Genomic DNA, 18,182 nt, shown 5'->3' with positions numbered 1-18,182 from the left:
ACCAGGAGTGTGCACAGAGCAAGCTCTGAAACAGGGGCTGTAGAAAAGAAAGACCATGTTACAGAAACCAGACATTTGTTCAACTGGTCTTTGGCCATGTTTAAGATGCACGTCATCCTGCTCCCACCCTACATTATAACCATGGCAACATAAACCCCTCTTCCTCTGTCCCTCATGTGCTCATTCCAGCCTCATGTTAAATATATCTGCAGTATACAGTATACCTTTACACCTCTCTCTGGGAGCCATGTTCACATTCTCCCCATTCTCTGGAGGAGGGGGAAGAGGTTTCTTCTGAATTCTCCATTGGATTTATTAAGGACTCTCCTTTTGTTAATGGTCCTCAGGTGGTTCATACCAGGAGAAGGGTCTCACTTTCTGGGTGATTTTGTTTGGAAGTTGGAGCCAGGATCATTTCAGCCCTGATTGATCAGAGTTAGAGATCACTGCCCCCAGCCCTGGAGGTAAAAACCAGAAGAAAGGTCTCCCCCAACCCTCACTTTCTCTTTCCTCTGTATCTCTCTTTATCTCTCTCTCTCTCTCTCTCACATTCTTTCCCAGTAAGAGTCCCTGCAAAACTCTGACCAAGTTGTTCCCTAAAATGTAATTTGGAGTGAAGTCTTTATTGAATAATTGCTCCAGTGACTTGTGACCTTCTACTGCTTGAAGGCACTCTATAAATGCAAGTTGTTACAAAGTGGAATTGCTGAGGCCAGATCCTGAGCCATACGGGTACCATGCTGTGTCTAATAGAGTGCCCTGATTTGGAAGGTGCACGTTTGACTCTCTCTCCTTATCGTACATTGCAGTTCAGCCACTCTACCTTCAATGATCAAGTGTGTGGAAGAAAACAATGGAATCGATAAGAGGATCTCTCGGTTTGTTCTCCCCATTGGAGCTACAGTCAACATGGATGGTGCTGCTTTGTTTCAGAGTATTGCTGCTGTCTTCATTGCAAATTTGAACGATATCACCTTGGATGCAGGACAGATCTTCACCATTATGTAAGTATCAAGTTCTCATTTTTTGTTATTTTATGATTATGTGTCAGAGATCTCTCACTCTCTGCCACACTCTCTTTAATTTCTCTGGAGAGAGATGTCCCTATTAAACTGGTGTGGAGTTCCCCAGGTCCCACTCTAAGAACACAAGCCGAACACTGAATGGGCCCTGCAGCCTGCCCTGTCACTGTATGGGCCTGACGCCTGCCCTGTCACTGCATGGGCTCTGGGGCCGGCCCTATCACTGTATGGGCCCTGGTGCCTGCTCTGTCACTGTATGGGCCTGACGCCTGCCCTGTCACTGCATGGGCCCTGGCACCTGCCCTGTCACTGCATGGGCTCTGGGGCCGGCCCTATCACTGTATGGGCCCTGGAGCCTGCCCTGTCAATGTATGGCCCTGGCACCTGCCCTGTGACTGTAGGGACCTGGAGCCTGCTCTGTCACTGTATGGGCCCTGGCTCCTGCCCTGTCACTGTATGGGCCTGACGCCTACCCTGTCACTCTATGGGCCCTAGCTCCTGCTCTGTCACTGTATGGGCCCTGCTGCCTGACCTGTCACTGTATGGGCCTGGAGCCTGCTCTGTCACTGTATGGGCCCTGGCTCCTGCACAGTCACTGTATGGGCCCTGGAGCCTGCCCTGTCACTGTATGGGCCCTGGAGCCTGCTCTGTCACTGTATGGGCCCTGGCTCCTGCCCTGTCACTGTATGGGCCCTGGAGCCTGCCCTGTCACTGTATGGGCCCTGGAGCCGGCCCTGTCACTGTATGGGCCCTGGAGCCTGCTCTGTCACTGTATGGGCCCTGGAGCCTGCTCTGTCACTGTATGGGCCCTGGCTCCTGCCCTGTCACTGTATGGGCCCTGAAGCCGGCCCTGTCACTGTATGGGCCCTGGAGCCTGCTCTGTCACTGTATGGGCCCTGGAGCCTGCCCTGTCACTGTATGGGCCCTGGAGCCTGCTCTGTCACTGTATGGGCCCTGGAGCCTGCTCTGTCACTGTATGGGCCCTGGCTCCTGCCCTGTCACTGTATGGGCCCTGGAGCCGGCCCTGTCACTGTATGGGCCCTGGAGCAAGCTCTGTCACTGTATGGGCCCTGGAGCCTGCCCTGTCACTGTATAGGCTCTGGAGCCTGCTCTGTCACTGTATGGGCCCTGGAGCCTGCCCTGTCACTGTATGGGCCCTGGCTCCTGCCCTGTCACTGTATGGGCCCTGGTGCCTGCTCTGTCACTGTATGGGCCCTGGCTCCTGCTCTGTCACTGTATGGGCCCTGGCTCCTGCCCTGTCACTGTATGGGCCCTGGAGCCTGCTCTGTCACTGTATGAGCCCTGGAGCCTGCTCTGTCACTGTATGGGCCCTGGAGCCTGCTCTGTCACTGTATGGGCCCTGGAGCCTGCCCTGTCACTCAGTGAGATTGGAGCTGACCTGGCTGTCACCTCAGCTCAACTTCCCTTTCCCCCAACTCCTCCCACAGCCCTGAACCTCCTCATGTCTCTAACCCAGCTTTGACCCAGCCTCCATAGAGAATTCCACAGAGTAATGAGCATCTCAGAGAAAGAAACATCCGCATCTCTGACATAAAAGGGAGACCTTTTAGTCTTAAAATTTATCCCAATGTGGCAACGTTCTTCATCAAGTCTCTTCCTCAAATCTTTCCATAAGATAACCTCTCTTTCATCCAATCTCCTGAAGATGCAGCCCAACCTATCCACATCGGAATTTTAAAAAAAAAAATCATTCATAACGGTATCACTGGCCAGGCCAGTATTTATTGTCCACCCCAAAGAGTCAACCACATGGCTGTGGGTCTGCAGTCACATGTAGGCCAGGCCAGGTAAGGATGGCGGTTCCCTTCCCTGAAGGACATTAGTGAACCAGATAGATTTTTTTTTCCATTTTTTATGTTTTATTAAGCAATTACAAAAAACAGCTTACAAAAAACAGTTAACATTTACAGCTGTATACAACAGCAATTTTACAAGGGAGAGGAGCAGCAAAACCCAGCCCCAAACCCTACCATTCAACCAGTTTACAGGGGAAATGAGGACAAACCTCAAATCCCAGTTTCAAATATGAAAAGACAGCAACAATGACATTTGTATGTAAGACAGTTGTGTTACCAGATGGATTTATTTCCCGACACTCAGCAATGAGTGAACATTAATGACATCATTAGACTCTTAATTGAACTCAAATTCCACCAGCTGCCCTGGCAGGATTTGAACCTAAATCCCCAGGACATTACCTGGGTCTCTGGATTAAGAGGCCAGTGATAATACCATTAGGCCATCATCTCCCTTTGATTGCCAGTTAACTTCTAATCAATACTAGTTTAATACGATGGCCCTCTGAGAATCACAGATTGATACAGTAAATGATGGAACTGTTCAATCCAAAGATAAAAGAACAATGTTCTAACTTGCTGTATCCCCTGGTCTTAGAAATAATGAACTTCCAAAAAGGAACACAGGCCCTTGCTTTGAAACAAGACCTTTATTTCTCTCTGAGGAATATCCATAACAAGCCTGCTCTGAATTCATTGTGCTGTCCGTACCTTAACATGAACCACTTCCTGTTTGCCTATTGCTCCTGGTCTCCATTGCCTCCCTGTTTGGTACAATGCCTCGATTTTAGACATTTCATCACGTTTTCATTCCTCTCCACAATGCTACCCTCCCTAGCTCTGTCATCTCCTCCAAACCCGTAACCTTCTCCCACTCTTTACCCCTCCAGTTTGGACCACCTGAGCATCTCACGATTCCCATTGCTCCATCGTTGGTAGCTAGGCCCTCAGCTTCCTGGCCCCCAATCTCAGGATGTCCCATCCCAACCCTATCTACCCCACCACCTCTCCGTCGCTTTGCAAAATTAACGGCGATTGCAATGCCCTCAAATTTATATTTCGTTTGGTTCTGGTCTCCTTCCTATCGGAAAGATGTTGTGAAACTTAAAAGGGTTCAGAAAAGATTTACAAGAATGTTGCCAGGGTTGGAGGCTACAGGGAGAGGCTGAACAGGCTGGGGCTGTTTTCCCTGGAGCATTGGAAGCTGAGGGGTTATAGAGGTTTATAAAATTATGAGGGGCATGGATACGGTAAAGAGGCAAAGTCTTTTCCCTGGGGTCAGGGAGTCCAGAACTAGAGGGCAAAGGTTTAGGGTGAGAGGGGAAAGAAATAAAAGAGACCTAAGGGGCAACTTTTTCACACAGAGGGTGGTACGTGTTTGGAATGAGCTGTCAGAGGATGTGGTGGAGGCTGGTACAATTGCAACATTTAAGAGGCATTTGGATGGGTATACGAATAGGAAGGGTTTGGAGGGATATGGGCCGGGTGCTGGCAGGTGGGACTAGATTGGGTTGGGATATCTGGTCGGCATGGACGGGTTGGACCGAAGGGTCTGTTTCCATGCTGCACATCTCTAAGACGCTATGATTCTGTGACTCCCTAGAGGTGCCTTGGAACATTTGGGTTAAAGGTGATATATGAATGCACATCATTCTTGTTGTATGAAAACACAAAGCCCTGGAGAAATTCAGCCAGTATGTCATTGTCTGTGGAGAGAGAAAACAGCATGGCTTCTTCAGAACAGCTGGTATCTTCAGTTTCTTCATTGGCCTGAGGCATTCACTCTGTTTCTGAACTTGAGCCATTCACTCTGTTTCTGTCTCCACAGATGCTGCCAGACTTGCTGAGTTTCTCCAGCACTTTCTGTTTCAAGGCCCATAAAGAGCGACCTGACCTCCCAGTCACCGCCCATTTTAATTCCCTTTCCCCCTCCCTTTCCAACATGACCATCCTTGGCTTCCTCCATTGCCACAGTAATTCAGACCGCAAACTGGAGGAACAACACCTCACCTACGCCTGGGCAGATTACAGCCCGGAGGACTCAACATTGAGTTCTCCAATTTCAAATAACCTTCCTTCCCATCCCGACTTCCTTACCAAACCCTCCCCCTCCCTTCCATTCCTCTGATCTTCCAGCTACCAACTGGATTCATTCCTCCCATCGACCAACCAGGACGTACCTACCACCTGTACCACTTGTCACTACCTCACCACTCTGCCCCTCTCCCCATCCATAACCCTCACCCCCTCTTTATGTGCAACTCCCCTTTACCCGCACCCGCAGTCCTGAAGAAGGGTTACACCTGAAACACCAGAATTCTCCAGCTCCTGATGCTGCCTGGCTGCTGTGTTCCTCCAGCCTCCTGCTTGTTTACTTTACAATGTTGGAAGCAGGTGGTCATTGAGATGGACAATGTGACAAACTGCTTATGTCAGGAGCAGGGTTAGAGTCTCAACCCCGATTACAGCATGAAATCAGAGACAGCAATGTGATATAATTGCACCTCATTTGTCTGAAAGCTGATCCAGTATTTGCTCAGTTTCCATCTCCACAAATCAATTGTCATTTTTTATTTGCGTCTCCACATTAATCAAACCTGAAGCTGATGCTAATTCAGCAAATCCCTCTCCTGAGCATTATAGGTGAATCAGACCAGCCTAACTTCGACAGTTCCCAGGCAACAAAAGCAGAGTCCCTCTCCGTTTTCCCATCAGTTTGTGCTGCAGCACACGTTCCTCTATAAACAAAAAATCTTTCCAATTTGGACAGAGCCTGCTGACCAGTGGGTTTCACCTGCGGCTGTGTTTGCAGTGACGTTACATACTCAATCAATTTCTACACACACTCCATTAATTTTTGCATCATCCCAGAGGTTGGGGATATTTGGATCAATGAATCTGCCATTCCTTGTAAACTCTGTTGGTTAAACCATTCCTCCTCATCCATCTTAATCTGACCTGCAGCTTGTGACAGAGATAACCATCCCCTCGTCCTCCAACCCCACTCCACTGGCCTCCAGCTGCCTGCGGCTTGCTTTTGTCCTATTCATCAGAACCAGGGACTCTCTTCCAGTGGTTTCTCTTCCTGCTCCATCTGATGCCCCCTGCCTATTTTTCATCTACATGTGGCCCATCAGCAACACCACCAGGTCCGGGGTTAGCTTCCCACACGTACATTGACATATACCACACCTCTCTCCATCCCTCTGCTGTGCCTACATTATCCAACTGCATATCCATTTTCCTCCACTTTGGTTAAACAGGTGGTTCCACCAAATAGATATTGGGAAGAAGACTGAAGGCATTGTCTCTGCTTCCTGCTCCAAATGTCTCCGCTCCCCCACCCACGGCCAACCTAACCTCCGTCTGAAATAGCTTTGAGAGCCACTCAGTATGAGGCAACTAGAGATAGACAACAATTACCCACCTTGCCAGTACTGCCCACATTTGTGGAATTCTTTCCCGCAGAGGGCTGTCGAGGCTGGGGTCATTGAGTATATTCAAGGCTGAGGCAGGCAGGATTTTAATCAAGAAAGGAATTGAGGGTTATGGAGGAAAGGCAGGGAGTGGAGTTGAGGATGATCAGATTAGCAGTGACCTTATTGAAAGGCAGACCAGGCTCGATGGGCTGAATGGCCTAACTCTGTTCCTATGGCTTATGGTGTTTGGGGAGCAGGGTAGACATGAGAGAAAATGGCAGAAGGATCAAGCGATGGGTGAGATAAAGAGGGGATGGAAGTGGGGCAGAAACAAAGTAGGTGGCCAGAATGGCCTGCCTGTAGACTCACTGCAGCGAGGTGATCGGTGAGTGAGTGTGATTGTTGTTGAAGTGCTGCTGGTTGTAATCACAGAGTGACGGCTACAGCTTCGAGTGTTGGAGCAGCTGGAATTCCAGCTGGAGCTGTGCTGACTATCGCCATCATCTTGGAAGCTATTGGACTCCCCACCAATGACCTTTCACTAATATTAGCCGTTGACTGGATTGTGTAAGTATAAAAGATCTCACTATCAGCCACAGTCCATTTTTTTAGCAAGTCGTTTATGTAATATTTAAATGTTTCCTTGTGTTTGGGACCTCTACTTTTCCTTCATTCAGATGTGGTCCTGGGAATGATGGGAAAGTAGGGATGGACTAATATCCTGGAATTGCTGACATGTGGACATTTTCCAAACTCGAGAGTTAATTGGATAAATGTGTTATTCCCTGCTCAGTGAGCAGTGAGCTTCATGACTTGGCCTCACATTAATCCCATCAGACAAGTTGCCACCCAGGAACATTCACTGTGTAGCAGACGTTCATAAACCCGAGGTAGTGGGCTGTAACGCTCAGACCTGGGGTATTAACTCACAGGAGCCCCCTTCCCCCACCACCCCTCTGCTTGCTGACTCCACTTGTTCCAAGCCAAGCAACATTTTCATTTCAAAATTTTTCTCCCTGTTCTCACATTCCCACGTAGTCTCCCCAGCTCTGTAGCAATATTCGATTCCCCACCCTACCCCATCATGGGAGATTAACCCCCCCCCCCCTTCCAATTCTGAATCTTGTATGTTTCTAATCCCCATGGCTTTGCTGTTACTGGATGTTCCTTCAGCTGCCTAAGCCCTAACCTGGGGAATTCCCTCCATAAACCTCTCCACCTGACTGTGCCACTGAAGGGGAAGGGGAGGAACTCACCACCACTTGCTCAGGGGCAATTAGGGATGGGCAATAAACTGTTAAAGTCCCTGTTTGTTACGGCTCAGGGAATCCCTGATGTACTTGACCTGTAAGCCTCTCTTGGTTCATCCCAGAGATCATTCTCTGTGGTGGTCTGGAATATAAAACTCTTACAGGCAGTTTAGTTTAAATTATTATCTTTATTTACCATTAATATTACACTATAACATGGATACCTATGCGCCAGGCTTGAGTTAAGGTTGTAAAACCATTAGCAGAGTAACAGTGCCAGCTCTTACCCCTCAGAGCTCTCTCAGGCTACTCTCCTTATTGCTGCAAACAGGCTGTCTTCATACGGAATTTGATATTAAAATTACAAAACGCCACATGTCCTTAAACAGATAAGTGGCAATAAAATGACAAAAGTTTGCAGAGGAAGAGAAACTCATTGACAGGTCTGTGTACGCTTGACTAATTAAGATACAGGCACATCAAAGTGGGACACCATGATCCAGCCAGGTCCCAAATGGCCGATTGCTTTGGCTCGATAGCCTTCCCTTTTAACACTACATCGCAACGAGGGACTAGTCTGAACTATGTGGAAAAGGTCATGAGGTAACCTCGCTCAGCTAACATGTGCAGTATCACTGTCCTACAAGATGGCTTTTTCTTTTAAAATCATCTTAGATTCCCAAAATACAAATTAAATTCATAACATTTCTGGATCTCGAGCTCCTGGGAACAACACACAAACATTCAATCCATGACAAGCAAGTGTATACACAAATCAGACCACAGAGTGTTAACATTTCCACCAGCTTCTGTCCTCTCTCTCTCTCTCTCTCTCTCCCTCTCTCTGTGGCCCTTGAACCCTTCAGTCAATGTAATGTACAGAAGAATGTTTCCCCTCTCCCACTCACACATGAACATCTTCCAACTTTCTTACTATCTCAGTTTCGGCCTCCGTGTTTTCCTAGCTTGTCAGTGTGATGAGACATTCACATTCCAGAACTGTCAAGATGAGGGGGCTGAGCTTCATAAATTCAAACCTGCTCAGTGTGGTATACATGAACGTGTATCAGGATTGTTCTATTACGTGCATATTTAGCTTATTAAATTACAAGTTCTTTTCCTATTGAGTAGGAGTTTTGTTAAGAGTCTTCAATATAAACCAGAAATTTAGTTATCCAACATCCAACTGTGAAACGTGTGCAGCGTCCAGCCCCTGGGGCGAGAAGGAAGTACTGCCACACGTTCCACAAGTGAACAGTGTTATCACCTTATTTACACAGATCCATTAACACTAAGAATAGACGCCCTTAATTTTTCTGAATAAATGTGTCAGGCTACCAGCTTTCTCAAAATGATGCCCTTTGTCAGCAACATCACATACCCTAGAAAATAAAACCAAACCTTTTTATTTTTAAGATTAGTGTGTTGCTGGAAAAGCACAGCAAGTCAGGCAGCATCCAAGGAGCAGGCAAATCAACGTTTCAGGCAGGAGCCCTTCATCAGAAATTCTTGATGAAGGGCTCCTGCCCGAAATGTTGATTTTCCTGCTCCTTGGATGTTGCCTGACCTCCTGTGTTTTTCCAGCAACACTCTAATCTTGACTTGAATCTCCAGCATCTGCAGTCCTCACTTTCGCCTTTTTATTTTTAAGACATCCCTTAAAACTTTCTCCAACCTGAATATCTCTTTCTGGTACACTTTCAAATTTTATTACTTTGAAGGTGCTACATAAATGCAAGGTGAGGTTGTTGTCCTTGGAAGGAGGGATTTGAGACATGGCAGTGTAGAGTTACATTGGAGCCCTCCTTTTACTGACTATGCATTATCTCCTCCTACATTGCTCAGACATTAGGAGCTGAACTTTGGGGATAGTACGTTCTGTTTCTTGTATGGTTTGTGGGCTTGTTATCCCACAAGAGTTAAACAAGGAGATCAGTCCAGTATTGTTTTCTGTAGAATGTAGATGTTAAGAGGTGGTTAAATTGAGTTTTCAAGATTAAAAAAGGGGACAGAAAGTGTAAGGAGGGGGCTTTCAATCACTGGGATGTCCAAGACTAATGCTGAGGCTGAATATTTGAGCCAGACCTTTTGGGATTGAAATGAGGAAACTCTTTGATGCACAAAGGGTGGTAGACCTTTTGAATTCTCTCCGACAAATGGCAATTATCACTAGATCAATTGTTCATTTAAAATCTGGGGGTAGTAGACTGTTGTTAACCAGAGGGTACTGTGGGATCATAGAATCCCTACAATGTGGAAACAGGCCACACAGACCCTCTGTAGAGTAATCCACCCAGACCTGTCCCCCTACCCTATTATTCTACATTCCCCCCTGATTAATCCACCCTGACCTGCACATCTTTGGACTGTGGGAAGAAACCGGAGCACCTGGACGAAACCCACACAGACACGGGGAGAATGTGCAAACCCCACCCAGTCGATCACCCGAGGCTGGAATTGAACCCAGGTCCCTGCTGCTGTGAGGCAGCAGTGCTAACCACTGAGCCACCGTGTCGCCCATATATTGGGATATTGGGGCAGTTTAAGAAGCAGTGGGTGAGGTGATGGCTAAAGGCAGTTTAATTTCTGAAATAATTCTTCAGAGGGAGGTATCCCATTGCCCTTTATTTAAAAATGCCCAATCTTTGACAATAGCCTCTCACTGAGCCAGGCATTCGGGAGGCTTGACATCCCTGACATTCACAAACAGAAACAGAAATGGCTGGAAAAGCTCAGCAGATTTGGCAGCATCTGTGGAGAGAAATCAGAGTTAACGTTTCGGGTCCGGTCACCCTTCCTCAGAACTGACTAGCAGCATCTGTAGTGTTTTTGGTTTTTATCCCTGACATTCAACCTTTTCTATCAGCCTGGGCTCCCTGATTGGGCTGCTAGTGTGGTCCAATCAGGAGGCTGCTATTCTGTGGGGTCTAGCTGGCTGACCCCCGTCACTATCGCTAGAGTGTACAGGAAAGGAAGATTCTGGAAAAGGAACTCCAGGCTGCTGCTTTGTGGTGTGACTGAGACAGTCAGCCGAGTGTGGGGTCACTCCAGTTACTGACACCCCAGCAAGCCACAGGAAATCCTGGACAATCGCCAAGATCCTCAGAGATTATTGGCAGCTTGACTTTGGTCAACATAAGAGTGTCTTCACTTCTGATTGGCCCCTGAATAATGCACATTAATGTTGAGCTGACCAAGGCCCTGGATAGACCCCAGTTTGTGCTGGATGAGGTCACTCAGTTGGGGTGATAGTAGGGGCTGTCATTCTCCTGAAAAGCCATGATCTCATTGGATGATAGAGGAGGCTGAATGGCCTCATCCAGCTCCTGAGGAATGTTCCGTGTTCCCCAGCTACACAGTGCCCCTAGCTGGAAGGCTTACCTGAGGTAGGGGTAATGCCATCTTTGAGCTCAGCCCTGGCAGCTTCTGCACTGAGACAGGGGTTTGGGCACCTCTTACCCAGAGCAGTATCCGAGAGCTAGTTTCCCCCCTAACAGAAGCATGGGGAGGAGGGGGTACAGGGTTGTAGAGCCCCTCCCCCCCTCACACTGTACACTGACTGATGGCTGTGACTGTGAACAGGGACCGGAGCTGCACTGTGGTCAACGTCGAGGGTGATGCTCTGGGAGCAGGGATTCTTCACTACACCTGCCTTTCCGAACTGGACCCAGTGAAACCCGAACTGACGGATGTGAAAGTTGAAGCCGTAGCTAACCCGAGTTCCGAGGAAGAAACCTCTCCCCTGGTCTCTTACACTAAACAGCTGTCAACTCCTGCCAACACCATTGATTCAGAACCAAAGGAATCTGTGCTCTGAAGGCATCAAAATACTTCTCCCTGTTTCAGAAACCCCTTTTCCACCTGAAAGCTACCTTCACGTGGGAAGAATAATCTCCAGTGTTAATGGTTGATTTCTAATTATTTAATGTGAGTGTTGGTGTCAGTTACTTAGTCATCTTCAAACCAATTATTTTGCAATTATTTAAGTAAAGATCCAACATTAATGAGCAGGAAGCATCCCCAACCAACATTCCATGAGTATTAGATTCAGACATCATGGAAACAGAGGGAGCCGCCCAGGATCTCAGTTATCCATGGCCTTCCTACAACATATAATGTTTAAAAACTTCAGTCACGTTTAATATTTCTTAATTGTCCTGTTGCCTTTTTCCTATTTAGATGTTCATAGAAAAAGAGATAAGGGTATTTGAAGTCTTTCCTTCTGTTGTGGCTGAGACAGGAGGTTTCACATGTTCTGTTGTCAATGGCTAAGTTTTCACACTGAGGCAGTATTATGTTGCCATTTACAGTATCCTGTATGACTTGTAATGAATGTGTTAGTGTGTCAGTTGCTGTAAAAGATTTGCAAATATTTTGATGTTCATGGTCTCTGTTACATAACCCTCTTGGAGACAATACTTTATTTGGATTGACCAGGACGAGAGGAGAGTTGACCGTTTCACTGAGACACTGGGGGATCTGGAACTTACTGCTTATATAGATAGAGGCAGAAACTCTCCCCTCTTTGTAAAAAGAAAACCACTTGGATATGCAGTTAGTGTCAGGCCCAAGAGCTGAAGATGAAATTAGTTTATATATCATAAAAATGACAGACCAAGTGGCCTCCCACTGCACTGTGAGTTTTCTCTGTTTCTCAATGTTCATTTCAGATGGGCTTTGAGATGTTGCTTTAACCTGCTTAACCCTGTGCCTTACTGTTTACTTCCTCTGCCCTGACCATACCTCTCCAACAAACCCATGCTGACCAGTAGCTGAGGTGCAGAGACGTGTGTGTGAGAAATTCCCACAAGCTGAAAGATAATATGGTCACAGATTGGAAAATGGTAAGGGTTTTTGCCTCACCCACTTGGTGCTGCTTTAATAAGCAGCAGTCTACATGCTTTCAGAATTCCTTGGCACCACATTGAGTAGGATGAGCCTTCCATCCTGGGCCTGCCTTTGTGTTTCTCTGGTCTCAGGTGCAGAGACCAGTTGGAATGGTTTCCTAAGCAATTAAATGGTGGAAATTCTGCATATAAAGCAAGGAACGAGCAGTTGTTTCCAAGAGACTTTACTGTACCTTTTACACAAATTATTCATCTGTCAAATTTATTCTTCCGAATGTTTTTTAAAGAAGTAATTTCCTTTTGTAAACACCCTGATTAAAACACTGAGAGTAAAAGGCATGGACAATGTGCTGACCAAGCGTTTGACAACAGTTTTGGAAGTTGTAGAGTAACTGACTAGACTGTACCTCACTGCTGGTGATGTGTTCGCTAACATACAGCTTGTTACACAATGTTCCTGGGAGAGTTTTGCTTTGAAAGACACATTTTGCAACACAGTTTAGCATTCTCCTCATTAACAATAGCAGTTAACCCAGGTACACGTCCATCACCATGGGGATGTATTTCATTGGTAGTCTCACCACCTCGCTGAAAATGATCTGAAAGATCAGCTTCCTAAAAGGGTAGTCCATTCCAAACTCGGGATCCAATAACCATTCTCCATGAGCCCTGATAGAACTTGGTTTCAGCGTACATGTATCTACTAACCTCCGCGCTGACTTCATGTCAAAGCACATTGCAGAATTGTCAGAACTAATCTCTGAGGGAATGAAACAGTAAAGCAGTTATCCTGAGGAACCTTAACAAAACTTTATCCAATGAAGTAATTGTATTCTGGGTAACTCAATGTCATTGGATAACAGTGAGAAAAATTTCCTTTTCAAAACTTGATTTGCATCCTGACGTGATTGTGATATGGTGTAGAAATGTTCAGTTGAGATGAATCGATTACAGTTTCTTTTGAACTGATCTTTTTGTTTTAAAGAAGGTGGTTTGATTTACTGTACATGTTACTAAATATCTTTATCCTGTACTTTGCCTGGACCATGTTAATTCCCATCCTGATCTTCAAATCAAGGCCTCATCCCACTCCATACCCAGCCCAACCCAACCCCAATACAATGCAACACGACCCAACCTCAAAACAACCCAACCCCATACAACCACATCACAACCTAATATAACCCCAACCAACCCCAATACAGCAGAACATGACCCAACCCAACCCCAATGCAACCACAACACAACCCAATACAACCCCAACCCAACCCAACCCCAATACAACAGAACATGACCCAACCCAACCACATCACAACCCAATACAACCCCAACCCAACCCCAACACAACAGAACATGACCCAACCCAACCACATCACAACCCAATACAACCCCAACCCAACACAGCCCCAATACAACACAACCACAACCCAACCCAACCCAACCACATCACAACCCAATACAACCCCAACCCAACACAGCCCCAATACAACACAACCACAACCCAACCCAACCCAACCCAACCCAACCCGAACCACAATACAAATCAACCCAACACAATCCCAACACAACCCCAATACAACACAACACAAACACAACCACAACCACAACCACAACCACAACCACAACCACAACACAACCCAATACAACCCCAGCCCAATTTTGTACAATACAATACAGCCCTGACCAGCCAAAGCAGCATAATCTAACACAGTAACACACAGTAGAGATAACATACTCGCAGCTGGATCATGTCACTTTCCTGTTTCTCCAAGTCAAGAAGCAGGAGACAAGTGCGCCCATGAAAAGAATTTCAGAATTCAAGTGATTATTTCATCTAAACACAGTGGCCTTATTTCCAACTCTTTTTGATAATGGTAATAATAATGCTGCAGCTCCAAACGTTATTCAATCACCTTAACTCTTCACAGAGTGACAAGAACAATGAGAGTTTACACTTGTTACCATGACGAGTGGGGATTGAGCTTTCTCTAGTTTGTTTAAATGATGTAATTTAATCTTGTCCTGATGTAAAGTATTGCTGATAATGTCTAATCTAATAATGTCATAGATTCTGCTAAGAACTGTATTACAAATGCTGTGAATTTAAATTACTGACTAATATTGACGTAAACTGAGTTTTTGCCAAACTGGATTGCAATGTTCTTTGAATAAAGTTAATGCTGTCAATGTGCCATTTTTGTGTTTTTTTTAACTAAAGCTCTCCTGTAGCCATGCAGGAGTTTGTATCTTTTCAGACTTTTCAGCTTCTCCCAAGTTTAGGTGGTAAAACAGAATTATATCCAGACTGTATCCAGGGCAGGGAGTGATGGAGATAGGGAGGGGGCATTAGGGGGCTGGTGGAAGAAGTGACGGAGATAGGGAGGGGGCTGTAGGGGGCTGGTGGAGGAGGTGATGGAGATAGGGAGGGGGCTGTAGGGGGCTGGTGGAGGAGGTGATGGAGATAGGGAGGGGGCTGTAGGGGGCTGGTGGAGGAGGTGATGGAGATAGGGAGGGAGCTGTAGGGGGCTGGTGGAGGAGGTGATGGAGATAGGGAGGGGGCTGTAGGGGGCTGGTGGAGGAGGTGATGGAGATAGGGAGGGGGCTGTAGGGGGCTGGTGGAGGAGGTGATGGAGATAGGGAGGGGGCTGTAGGGGGCTGGTGGAGGAGGTGATGGAGATAGGGAGGGGGCTGTAGGGGGCTGGTGGAGGAGGTGATGGAGATAGGGAGGGATATGGTGATGGATGAATTTGAAACAAAAATGAGCATCTTGAATGTAGACAAGGGACAGAATATGGGGAGGGATACATTAGCCGTATGTCCCGATATTAATTGCAGCCATATAGCTTCTCACGTGCCCACTGACACTGACCCCCCCACCCCCCAGCTCCCCCAACAACTTGCTCCAAGAGGCAGAGAGGACAATGGAAGGAATTCCAGAGCTTCGGATCCTGGTACATGTAGACATGGCCATCAGTGTTGGAGTGATTCGGGAGAGGCTGGGAGTCCCCGTTATTTTGGATATTACAGAGAAATTTATCAACAAGGGCATGGACTGGATCATCCTTTTGGACCCCTCAAAGTTTTACATAATTTGGAGGAACTTACTATTTGTAAATTCATTCACGGGATGTGGATGTCACTGGTTAGGCCAGCACTCATGGTCTATCCCTGATTACCCAGGGGGCAGTTGAGAGCCAACCACGTTGCTGTGGGTCTGGAGTCACATGTAGGCCATACCAGGTGAGGATGGCAAATTGCCTTCCCTGAAGGACATGACATTAGTGAGTCAGTTGGGTTTTAGCCAATAATTGACAATGTTTTCATGGTTATCAGTATGTTCTTAATTACGGATATTCTTCACTGAATTCAAATTTCACCAACTGCTGTGATGGGATTTGAACTGGGACCTGGGACATCAGGGTCTCTGGAGTAAAAGTCCAGCAATAACACCACTAAGCCAACACCTTCCCCTGACTCTCTCTCAGCTAAATCCTCTGTAACTGGGGGAAGTGAAGCCAGGGAAATGTTATACCTTTGGTCATAATTCAACCTAAAACTCTGATCTTTGAGCACTCAGTGAGGAGAAGGGGGGAAGGCAGATCGGAGGAGCTCCCTGTGGGTCTGCTCCTGGGCCTGGCCAGGCTGGTTATAACCAGGTCCATGCAGCGGGCCCTGGATGGGCGGAGTCATCCCTGCCGACTGCCTGCCCCTCTTCCTCAGTTACCTTTGTGCCTGAGTGTCCTTGGAAAGGGAGTACCTGGTCCTGATGGCTTTAGACAGAGGTGGACACTACGGGAGATACAGCGCTTGAGTTTCCCCTCCAACTCCATTGTGGTGTAGCCTCTCCCCTCTCTCTCTCCCAGCCTTTGGTGGAGTGCATTGGCTGGGAAATGAATCAATTGGAAAATATGGCTGATTTTCCAATGGTGGGTAAACATTACCACAAGCCATTTCGCCGGTGGGGGGAAAGGGAAACTCAGTTGTATGTAAGAACATTACTAGATTTAAAAAAGAAAAATGAAGCCAGAAAGGGAGTTCATGTGATGGAGTGGTAGTGTCCCTAGCTCTGAGCCATGAGGCTCAGGTTCAAGTCCCACCTGCTCCAGAGGGATGGAGTAACATCCCTGAACAGGGTAATGAGGAAAATATCTGAAAGCAAATCACACTGAGCTTTTGATCTTGTGCCCTGCTGACTCGATATCAGTGTATTATCCGAATGTCCTGCTGTTTCCGTTACCCTCAGGGTCTCATGCAGCTAGCCTTAGTTCAGCCTGTTCCAGATGTGGAGCAATCTTTCGATATGTGTGAACAGAGCAGGTCACCAGGTATTTTCTCATCAACCTGTACAGAGATATTGCGACACGTCTGGAGCAGGTGGCACTTGATCTCAGGCCTCCTGGCTCAGAGGGGGGGAACGCTACCACTGTGCCACAAGGGTCCACTTCACCAGTTTTTTAAAACATTATTTATACACAGAAGTGTCATCGCACACAACCAAGTGACCTTCCCAGTATCACAATAACCGTGACTGATTCATCATTGTGTAAGCTATCCAGCACCAGCAGTTTTTACTATGCAGCCAATTCAATGTTGACATGTCAAGCCCATTAAAGGCAATACTAACTCACAAAAGGGAGGGGGAAGAGGGGAAAGAGGGATAGGAGCAGACCGTATGGGAAGGTATTTAATTGCGAGAGGGGAATTACAATGCTATTAGGCAGGAACTGGGCCACCTAAATTGGGAACAGATGTTCTCCGGGAAATGCACGATAGAAATCTGGAGGTTGTTTTGGCAGCACTTGTTGATGGTGTTGGAGAGGTTTGTCCCACTGAGGTAAGGAAGGGATGGTAGGGTGAAGGAACCTTGGGTGACAAGGGATGTGGAATATCTAGCCAAGAGGAAGAAGGAAGGTTACTTAAGGTTGAAGATGCAAGGATCAGACAGAGCTTTAGAGAGTTGCAAGGTAGCCAGGAAGGAACTGAAGAATGGATGTAGGAAAGCTAGAAGGGGGCATGAAAAAGATTTATGGGTAGAATTAAGGAAAACCCTAAGGTGTTTTACATTTATGTGAGGAACAAGAGGATGACCAGAGAGAGGGTAGGGCCGATCAGGGATAGTGGAGGGAACGTGTGCCTGGAGTTGGAGGAGGTTGGGGACATCCTTAATGAATACTTTGCTTCAGTATTCACCACTGAGAGGGACCTTGATGTTTCTGAGGACAGCATGAAACAGACTGATAAGCTCATACAGGTTGATGTTAAGAAGGAGGATGTGCTGAAAATTTCGAAAAGCATAAGGATAGATACGTCCCCTGGGCCAGACGGGATTATGGTTACTATGGAAAGCGAGGGAAGAGATTGCTGCACCTTTGGCGATGATCTTTGCATCCTCGCTGTCCACTGGAGTAGTACCAGATGATTGGACGGTGGCACATGTTATTCCCTTGTTCAGGAAAGGGAATAGGGATTATCCTGGGAATTACAGACCAGTCAGTCTTAAGTCTGTGGTGGGCAAAGTATTGGAGAGGATTCTGAGAGACATGATTTATGATTATTCAGAAAACCATAGTTTGCTTAGAGATAGTCAGCATGGCTTTGTGAAGGGCAGGTCATGCCTCACAAACCTTACTGAATTTTTTGAGGATGTGACTAAACACAGTGATGAAGGTAGAGCAGTGGATGTGGTGTACATGGATTTTAGCAAGGTGTTTGATAAGGTTTCCTGTGGTAGGCTCATTCAGAATGTAATGAGGTAATGTATACAGGGAAACCTATCTGTCTGGATAGAGAATTGGCTGGCCCACAGAAGACAGAGGGCGGTAGTAGA

General features: G+C 46.8%; 1 protein-coding gene across 1 annotated transcript in view; it reads left to right on the top strand.

The window, feature by feature from the left end:
- Nucleotides 1–14,546, top strand: part of slc1a4 (solute carrier family 1 member 4) — a 29,694-nt gene extending 15,148 nt beyond the window's left edge. Inside the window, exons 6-8 of the mRNA XM_043696689.2 lie at nt 810–1,004; nt 6,691–6,825; nt 11,091–14,546. Of these exons, the coding sequence (XP_043552624.2) occupies nt 810–1,004; nt 6,691–6,825; nt 11,091–11,325 (565 nt within the window). The 3' untranslated portion in view covers nt 11,326–14,546. The remainder of the gene's footprint in view (nt 1–809; nt 1,005–6,690; nt 6,826–11,090) is intronic.
- Nucleotides 14,547–18,182: the final 3,636 nt, after the last annotated feature.

Source organism: Chiloscyllium plagiosum, unplaced genomic scaffold (assembly GCF_037043375.1).
Source record: "Chiloscyllium plagiosum isolate Xiang-an unplaced genomic scaffold, Cpla_swu_hap1 HiC_scaffold_10, whole genome shotgun sequence".
Classification (NCBI taxonomy): domain Eukaryota; kingdom Metazoa; phylum Chordata; class Chondrichthyes; order Orectolobiformes; family Hemiscylliidae; genus Chiloscyllium; species Chiloscyllium plagiosum.
The sequence above is the reverse complement of the archived record's forward strand: the minus strand, read 5'-3'. Positions and strand labels throughout refer to the sequence as shown.